This window comes from Rutidosis leptorrhynchoides, chromosome 11 (assembly GCF_046630445.1).
Source record: "Rutidosis leptorrhynchoides isolate AG116_Rl617_1_P2 chromosome 11, CSIRO_AGI_Rlap_v1, whole genome shotgun sequence".
In the NCBI taxonomy this organism is placed as follows: Eukaryota; Viridiplantae; Streptophyta; class Magnoliopsida; order Asterales; family Asteraceae; genus Rutidosis; species Rutidosis leptorrhynchoides.
The window spans coordinates 297,949,418-297,959,826 of record NC_092343.1 but is presented as its reverse complement, the minus strand read 5'-3'; the positions used below and the strand labels follow the sequence as shown (position 1 = coordinate 297,959,826).

Here is a 10,409-nt window from a genome sequence, read left to right as displayed (position 1 = left end):
GTGATCATATCTTCAAAATTTCAGACTTTAAATCAGCGATTTGATCAAGTTTTGAGCAAAAACTTGGTGTTTAAAGGTTTTAGCACAAATTTACTGAAATTCGTCATTTTACCAAATAAAATTTTTTTCAATCACATGTGATTGAATTTGACATGCAAAATCACATGCGATTGGGCTTTACAATCACATATAATTGGCATGCAGAATCACATGTGATTTACTGCATGTCAAATTCAATCACATGTGATTCAAAAAAAAAATTTCATTTTTTTTAAAATTTTTTTTTTTATTTTTTTTCAATAAAATGTGATTATCGCGCCACGTGTCGCACTCTGGTTGGTCCCTTGAATTTCAACTTAAGAGTTGATTTCATTTGAATATTTCTCTAAGATAAACTTTAAGTGAATTACTATCCACATTATATATTATTATTATTATTATTATTATTATTATTATTATTATTATTATTATTATTATTATTATTATTATTATTATTATTATTATTATTATTATTTTATTATTATTATTATTATTATTATTTTATTATTATTATTATTATTATTATTATTATTATTTTATTATTATTATTATTATTATTATTATTATTATTATTATTATTATTATTATTATTATTATTATTATATACTAAAACACACCCGAAATTTTGTCGTTTCAATTGTTTTGAATTTTCGTTTTTGAGTTTGCGTTTACATTACAAACGGTCCCTCAACTTTGGCTTGATTTTTACACAACGGCCCCTCAGGTTTACACTTTTTCAGGGGTAGAAAGTGTTAATATATATTTTTATTAAAATAAAAGAAACTAATTCTACCCGAATTTATAACGGACCCTATTTTCTCGCTCGGTGCGAGTTAAATTTTTCCGAGAACACTGTTCAACTAGAAAAAAAACTAACGAACCCAACGGGACTAACTATACGCGAAATGGACACTTCTCAAAAAACACTAAACACCTCGGGCTATCTTCAATACATATACATACACTTATAATAAACAACTCAAACTACCTACATCATACCGATGGTTATGTTTCCATTTTTTTACACAATCTTCCTGGCGTTAAAAATGCATATGACATTAAGTATACTAGGTACTAACGACGTGTATCCAAAAATAGCCGTAGCAAAGCGTTTTTATTTCCGTAAATACATAACGCTACGTTAACTATGATTATGTAACCGGAAAGACACCGCAGCATCGCGCGGGCCACTTTTCTATTTCTAGTTTCTTTTCTATTTCTATTTCTAGTTCTAGTTCTAGTTCTATTCTTATTCTATTCTAGTTCTATTCTATTCTAGTTCTAGTTCTAGTTCTATTCTATTCTATTCTAGTTCTATTCTAGTTCTAGTTCTAGTTCTAGTTCTATTCTATTCTAGTTCTAATTCTATTCTAGTTCTAGTTCTAGTTCTAGTTCTTTTTTTTTTTGGAACGGCAGCAAATAATATTAAAAAGCAACTAGCGAGAAGCTAGAAGCAAAAAAAGAATTACAAAGCATTCAGTGGGTTTTGTAACCACACCGTCCAGTTCACTCTACTCTTTTTAAACCTAGCATACAACCAATTAAAACTGTCAACAACAATGCTATCTAAGACATGACACTTGCGAAATTTTGAATCCTTAAAAGTAGTACTATTTTGAAGCCGCCAAATGTTCCAAAGAGTAGAGTATATAATCGCAGTAACAATCGTTTTATGATTGCCAATAATGGGAACACCGTCCACCCATGACCATAAACCATCTAACGAATTCCATGAAGGGATATCCAAATTTATCCAGCTTGCAACTTTAAGCCAAATTAACTTACTATTAACACAGTTTGCAAAAGCATGCAGATCATCTTCTAGCCCATTGTCACATACACAACAATTATCATTTTCAAACTCCATTCCTTTCGCCAACAAGTTGGACTTGGTTGGCAGACGTCGTAACCTTAAACGCCAAATAAAAACATTTATCTTAATCGGAACGAACTTATACCAAAAAGTGGGATGGGATGTTTCATGTTGATCAAATTTGTCTATCATTTGCCTTGCTTTTGAGACCGAATACAACCCGTATCTGAAACCTTCCCAGCACCATTGATCCCGGTCATTTACAAGCTGAATATGATTCATGATGCTCAAGAGCTGCTGCATTTGAGAAGACTCAACGCCACCTCTTGGCAACCTACACCACCTCTCAGCACCTTAGTTCTAGTTCTATTCTAGTTCTAGTTCTAGTTCTATTCTAGTTCTAGTTCTAGTTCTAGTTCTATTCTAGTCTAGTTCTAGTTCTATTCTATTCTAGTTCTAGTTCTAGTTCTAGTATATACTAAAAGAGCTTAGATTTGGTGTCGTTCTCATTCATTTCTTTGTCGTTCAAACACCCCTTTTCACACTTGAATTTTCACTTTGCCCCCCAACTATCTTTAGAGTCTTAAATTCTGCAGGGGTTGAAAGCTTAACTTCAGTTTTTTATTGGGAGGTGATATTTCCACCGTCCCTTTTACTACATCCAACAAACTTTGGCGTCATTTCCCAAAATACCCTTAGCCCGTTCTTTTGTTTAACGTTCTAAAATAAGTACCATTTAGCCCATTTTTATTGTTTAATTATAAATAATTTTATTTATCCTCTACATTTAAATTCTTCCGTGTGTTTTCTTTCCACCGCTACTGTAATTACTCTCTTTGAATTCTAATTGTTGTCCACTAAGAAACAAATAGTTTCTCATTCAATTGCTCAAAATTCTAATTTGTTCATTCACGCTTTCATTTTTCATTATCTTTCTTAAAATTTTCTCAATATAAGTTTACAAATCAGATCCATTTGCTACCAATCAAATACCCAAGTTTACTTCAAAAGTTCAAATAGATTTTACTCAACCCAATTACTTTTGTCAATGGTCAACCTTTGGTAAATGTAAGTGAAACCCATTTCGTTGAACCCAGATATGCTCCAGAAATTCCCAGCTTTTCGTTCAAATTAAAAGGGGTTCAACGCAATTAACTGAAGTTGAAAACAAGATACTCGTATCAAATATTGAAGATGAAAAAATGATTTATATCTTTGACAGATTATGAGTTTATTATTGGGTTGATTGAAAAAATAATCTTAAAATTATATAGGATGCTAGTTCAGGGATGAAGAAGAAATGTATATGGTGAGAATTGAAAGAAAGAAACCAGATAGGTTGTACAGGTGAGGATAACAACAATAAAAACTCACATGAAATAATTAAAAAGAAAAGTAAAATAATTCATAATAAGTGGATGTAAGAGTATTTTGGGAATAAGATATAATAATGGTGGAACAATAAAAATTGAGTGTGAAATATCAATTTCCTTTTATTTAAATCAAAAATAAAAATTCACCTTAAACTTCAACGGGCCATATCTTCCTACTCATCACGAATTAATTTTCACCGCTACTACCATTAAACTTAAAATAATTTTACGAACAAAACGAGAGTAACTACGTCCGAAACGGATACCTTTTCAAAAACGATAACCACGGTGACATTTAAACGGGTCTTAACACATGAGCCGTTTGTCACTCTATACATACACAACGCTACGTAAAATACGAACATTCAGACCGAAAGCTCCCGCCGCAACGCGCGGGCTGCTCCGGACTAATTCAAAGCCAATAGAAAAGTGAAGAAAAAAAGAGTCACTTCAAAAACGAAAAGAGAAAAGGAAAAAAAAAAAAAAAAAAACTTTAATACAAGTCTTACATTTTTACTCATGAAACACCAAGTATTTTTTTATAAGTAATCACAAATCAAAATTTAAATTAGATATTATTATCCCATATACTAAATGACATCCAAAAAAGCGTGTACGCTCATTTCCTCTCAATTTAACTTGTTAGCCAAATTAGCAAATTTTAAATCCCAATTTAAGGTAGTACAAGTCAAACCATAACTCACATTATCTTTGATGTGTTACTATTTTACGTTTGCACTCGGACCACATGCGAGATAGGCTTGGTCTTTTTTTTTTTAAACGGTTAGAAGTTACTGACGGAGGTCTGAACGCAATGTTGGAATCCGCTCATCCGATTATTTCTTTAAACGAACCATATACAGTCCTACTGCCCATCAGAAGGAAAATCCCACGACGAATCCATACGCCCATCGTGTGTGGTAAAACCGCCTTGGGTGAGGCTAAAACGTATAGACGCCTAAAATCTCTGAGGCCCATTAAATGAGCGGGTAAGCACAAGGAAATAATTTTAGAGCACATGGGAGTCGAATCTTTGACCTCTTTTATGGAAAGTTAGGTCACCACTAATGTACCAATACCTTGCGTTTAGATAGATTTCGCCGTTCTCATTATTTTATGTTTATAAATAAAAAGTTGTCGCAGTTCTCACCTTTTTAGTGGTTCTCATTTGAACATGCCCATATATATATATATATATATATATATATATATATATATATATATATATATATATATATATATATATATATATATATATATATATATATATATATATCGTTAAGCTTTTGTCCAAATGTCCAACAGCCCTTCATTTACGGTCCACATAGAAGAGAAGTTTGTCTCACAAAAAACCTATACATATACACTATTTGTTGCTATTTTTTTCCCTCACACCAAACCTATACATACAATACATACACCACGTCACCATCCCACATGGCATTAGAAAATCTGATCAGTTTGAATTCAAAATTACTTTTTAGTATAGAAAGTGGTGAGAAGGTTGCTTTTTTCAAAAATACACTCAAAGTGGACACATTTACCAACACATCTTTACTTCACACATCTGATACACAATTAACCCGCCCATTATACCATTATTTTCAAACTCGTCTTTGTCATTTTGAATTCAAATTCTCTCTCGGTTTCCAATTCAAAAAATTTTCAGGTTTAATTTTTTCACTCAACTTTAATAATCTTGATGTTTTTTGAATGATTATTTTCTAACTTATGTTTCTTTTCGTTTTAGTTTTAGATAATGGCCACATCGAAGAACATAATTCAGGTTTCAGAGATTGACGGACGGAAAGTTAATTTTACCATAAAAATTAAAGTCGCTTGGCTCCTTCAAAAGCTGGGATATGATTACGATGAAGGCAAGCCCACTTTGGAGCTAATAGTTTCGGATGAGGAGGTTTGTGTTCATTATCTTTTATTAGTAGATTTCGTAAATCTCTTTTCATTTTAGAACCTTTTTATATGTTCCTTTTTATGTTTATTTTCTCCATATTAGGGTGCTAAGATTGTAATCAACATCTGTAACTCCCTTAAAGACAAATTTGATAACCTCATTAGAGAATGGGGCTTCTTTTGTATTTATAATGCTGCTGTAGTTGATAGTCCGCTTCAATTCCGGACCAAACATATCCAACATGAGTACAAACTCATGTTTACTAAGAAAACAACTGTTGTGCCATTCCCAGCAACCGAATGGAGGGGAACTAATGGTTTTAATTTCATCCCTTTCGATGTTTTGAGATCTAGAGGCCTTAAAGTTGGAGTTTCTGCAGGTTAATAAATGTTTATTATCTCAATTTTTTTGTTTTTTTTAACATGAAAATTGATTTTGCTTTGACTTACAACACTTTATAATGTCACACAAATTTATTTTGTTTTTTGTGGTCCTTTAGATGTTATTGGACGTCTATCCTGTTATTCAGAAGTACAGGATTTTCGAAACAATGGTGAACTTAAGTCCAAGTACATCAATCTTCAGCTCATTAATTTAGAGTAATATCTAACACCTCTTTAGTTTAAACCATTTTCAGAATTAATTGTTAACACCTGTTCTTAAAATCATAACACACTTATACAGCGTTTTTGAGTCATTTTTAAATAGTGGCTTGCAATTGGATGCAACTATGTGGGTTCAATTTTGCATGGATTTCGAACATCATATGAAAGTTTTGGCTGATGATGCTTTCATAATCTTATTGATTCAGTTTGGAGTCACCAAACTGCACCAAGGTTTTTCCTTTTAAATGTTATACAACTTATATATTTATTTCGAATTAAACAATAAATATATCTTTTTCATATATGATTATCATTTTTTTAATTATAAATGTTTATGTAATCTTATTGATTGTGTATACCAAGTTCTTTTGTGTTTTAATGCTACAGAGAAACTGGCAGTTTCTACCGACTGGAAAAACACGAAAGTTTTGATAGACACCGATCATCCACAAATCGTTGAGTTCAGACAATGGTACATTATTACCAAAAACATTAACTTCAGACTATTAATGAATACTGTATATATGTTAAATTTAACATATTTCAATATATTTCAATATAAAAGACTAATCTTATTTTCTGTATTATTTTTAGTTGAACCATTTTCCCAAAAAAGATGACAAATTTATGAGATACGCAATGATTTTCCTAATAAATTAAAATATATGATGATATGCATAATAATCTGTCTCAGAAAGGCACTAATTAGCAGCATCCTAGCTAGGGTTTACCCAGCGTAAGCTATCCTGAAAAAAGAACATATTCCCGGCCTCACCTCAATAACCTGATCAGAAGATTACTTATGTACACACCCGGGAGGTATCACGTTAGACAAAGGATAGCCGGGACGCTACGTAAAGGTCCAGCCCTGGTAAATATGCAGGCTACCGGCACCGCCTAGCCTGATGAAAAGGTATTCAGAAGACAAGAGCTATATTAACACACACAAAGGCCTGCTGATAAATCGGCAACAATCTTTCCCGGTCGTAACACTACCGTGAAGGAACACTTGGAATAAACGTCAGGCAAACCTTCTTTCCTGAATGAAGAGGGAGACATCCACCCGTCACGTTACAGACGGATCTACTACACTCTCGGAACTATACGTCTTCCCAGCTTAGGTGTCTGGTCCCGGGACAAGCACGTCGTCTAAGAACAAGCACGTTGTCCCGGAACAAGAACACCTTCCCGGAACAAGCACGTTGTCCCGGAACAAATGCATCGGCCCGGAACATGCACATGATCCCAGAGCAAATATACAAGCAAGCGCCCACTATGTCAGCCCAAGAATCTAGAAAAGTTTGTTAGGATCTGCTTGTTATTCCCATGAAAGGGACAGGTGCCACGTCAACCCTCGAAAATAGCAAAGTTTGTTATTACCATGAAAGGGACATGTGCCACGTCACCATTCCCTCATAACATCTATAAATACACGAGCAAAAGCATTCATTCAAACACACTGGATGCATTAATGTTACTCTGCTCATATTAATTACGGTAACATCTCTCCAACTGATAACACAATTCCGATAAAGATTTTGATCAACATCGGAATCATCCTCCACTCTAAGATATTAACTTATTATATTCCGATCGAGTAAGGTTAATCCCATCGATTGTTTTACGCCCTTGAAATCCAGATTTCAAATCGGGGTTCGCACAATTATTGGAGTTAAAACATTCAATCCACTCTTTTCCACAAATCAAGCACTCAAACCCGAAATCTATTTATCCCAAACGATTTTGGTTTGATCAAATGGCGGTATCTAAGGGTACGAAATTAATCGCTCCTCACCCCAACGATCTAGAAGATGAAGAAGCAAGCCCAAACAACACAGCTAGGACTGACGTATACATGATTCACTCATGGGTTGCTAGGAAATGACGAAAGGCAGGAGCGTTAGATGAATGGAAACACGAACCAATCATCTTTCTGTCATTATTTAATTTTAACCCTTCTTCCAACCCAGTTATCATTCGGGCACACATCTCCAATTGCCAAATTGGACGAATATACACTGACACCGGTGTAGGAGCAGAGGTCATGTTTGAACACTGCTTCTTGCAGTTATCGGAGAGCATTCGCCGGCAAAAGAAAGCCGCAACTTCACCATTAGCAGGATTCAATAGTACTACAACCTGGCTGGTAGGCTCCATCACATTAGAAGTTGTACTAGGGAAATTACCTTTTCAAAGCACTGCAGACATAGAATTCTCTATCGTCAAAATAAACTCACGGTACAACGTCATTCTCGGACGCAATGCCACGCAAAAATTCGGAGCAGTCACATCCACAGTACACGACATGCTTAAATTCCCAACCCCCGCCGGCATTGCAACAATCCGGACACAAGAGCTGGAGCCGGTTGAGTGCTTGCAGATATTTAAAGGCACGGATAACATCAAAGTGCACGATGCGGCTATGTGTCACCAAACCCTAAATACCCGGAACAGCGGATCCAGGTCGGAACAACTCTGAGCGCTAATGCAAAGGACACACGTTGCAAACTTCTAGCAGCAAACATCGATGTCTTCGCCTAGGAGCCATCCGACATGACTGAAGTTCCACGGGAAATAGCACAACACCGGATAAACGTGAACCCAAACATCATGCCTGTTGTCCAGAAGAAAAGAGCAATGGCATTAGAAAGGAGCAAATTCCTGGACGACGAGGTACAACGACTGGTCTATGCTGGAATAGTGAAGAAAGTAAAATATCAGACATGGGTAGCCAATCCCGTGATGGAAAAAAGGCGGACGACTCTTGGCGCATGTGTGTCGACTAAAAAGACATCAACAAAGCTTTCCCAAAAGACAACTACCCCTTGCCAGAAATTGAATGGAAAGTTGAATCTCTCGCGAGTTTCAGGTTTAAGAGCTTCATGGATGCATACAGAGGCTACCAACAAATACCAATGGCAGAAGTAGATGAGGAAAAAACCGCGTTCTTCACAAACAAAGGCATTTTTTGTTATACCAAAATGCCATTCGGATTAAAGAATGCCGGAGCAACGTACCAATAGGTCATAGACCAAGCATTTCAGGACCAAATTGGAAGAAACATCGAAGAGTACATTGACGACATCGTCATCAAAAGTAACTCAGAGGAACAGATGATTTTAGACATCATCGAAACATTCGATTCGCTACGCAAAATCAATATGAAACTAAATTGTAACACTCTGTTTTTGTTTCTGATTTTGCAGTAGGTCGGGACGCCGTCCAGATAGGAGGGACGCCGTCCAGCAACAAAAGGTGGGACGCCGTCCCGATAGGGGGGACGCCGTCCATCAACAAAAGGTGGGACGCCGTCCAAAGTTTGGGACACCGTCCAAACGGTCTGTTGAGCCAGCTGTTTTAATTATTTTAAAAGGGGTAAAATGGTAAAATCACTTAGATGCCGGTTTGGACCCTTCAAGGCTGGTTCCTTGGTCATTTGTGGATCATATTTCATCTTCACAAACACTCCCAACATTATTTAGAGAGAGAGGAGAAGTTCTAGAGAGAGAGAGAGGTGGATTTGGAGAAGGAGTCGGATTCTCGCAAAAGCTCGGGTTCTAAAGTTGTTCATCTCGCTCCTAGCTACGTTGTGGTGGTATTGGTAAGCTCAAACTCCGAATTTCATTTGTTAGATTTGATGTTCAAGTTAGGGTTTTGAGCTAGATTGTTGTGAAACCCTTTTAGATGATGAAGTAGGTTCATGGTGACTTCTTAATCTTGTCACTTGGCGGGTTTTGGGTTGGTTGACGTTTTAGCCTTGATTAGGGTTTGATCTTGAGTTTAATCACTAGGTTTAGTGATTATGGAAGTGTTGAAACTCTTTTGGGTGAGTTTGGCTAACTAATTTTGAAATGGGTCAAAATTAGGGTTTTGGTGTCAAAATGGGTATGACACGTGTTTAACACTTGTGTTCGGGTTTAATTGGTGTGTTAGGACCATTTTCACTCGTGTTAGTGATTATTGGATAGTTTGGGCGCGTTTCGTGCTTAGAAGTGCAAATGGGTAGAATTTGCACTAGGTGTCAATTGGGTTGGTTTGTAAGTCAACCCTAATTGTGTTGTTATGTTTGTGATAATGGAATAGGTACTTTCCATTTGGCGCGTTGCGGTTTACTTGGAAGCATTCCTCAAGACGACTAGGTGAGTGTTAATATCCTATATGCATATGTATGTGTAGGATGGGTGCGGGTCGGGAGAAGGGGTTCTCACTTGTAGAGCTCGCTTCTCGTATAGGTGGAATTATTGGACTTGTGTATAGGTCCAATTGGCACGGTTGTGCATTTTGGTTGACCACGTTGGCGAGGTGCACGCTTTATGTGTAAATTATCACATAGGCGTGTGATGTGGACTTATATAACCCCAATGACGAAGGGTTAATATAGTGAGTGGAATAATTATATGCGTAGGTATATAATGTATCTATTTGTTGTAGCGTGAAATGTGTAGTGTTGAGGTGTTAAGACACCACGTTTCACGTGAAGAGTGTAGCATCGAGGTGTTAAGATGCCACTCGGGGTGAAGCATCGAGGTGTTAAGATGCCACCTAGGGGTGTAGTGTCGAGGTGTTAAGACACCACTCCGTAAAATAATGAGTAAAGCATCGAGGTGTTAAGATGCCACTCGGGGTGAAGTGACGAGGTGTTAAGGTGCCACCCTAGGGGTTAGTGA

The 10,409-nt window shown here is 36.1% G+C and overlaps 1 protein-coding gene across 1 annotated transcript; it reads right to left on the bottom strand.

The window, feature by feature from the left end:
* Nucleotides 1-1,504: 1,504 nt before the first annotated feature.
* Nucleotides 1,505-4,816, bottom strand: LOC139875602 (uncharacterized). Its single transcript, XM_071862928.1, has 3 exons — nt 4,770-4,816; nt 2,049-2,186; nt 1,505-1,949 (listed from the first exon to the last, which is right to left on the bottom strand). Exons 1-3 carry the CDS (start codon nt 4,814-4,816, stop codon nt 1,505-1,507), a joined length of 630 nt encoding a protein of 209 aa, XP_071719029.1.
* Nucleotides 4,817-10,409: the final 5,593 nt, after the last annotated feature.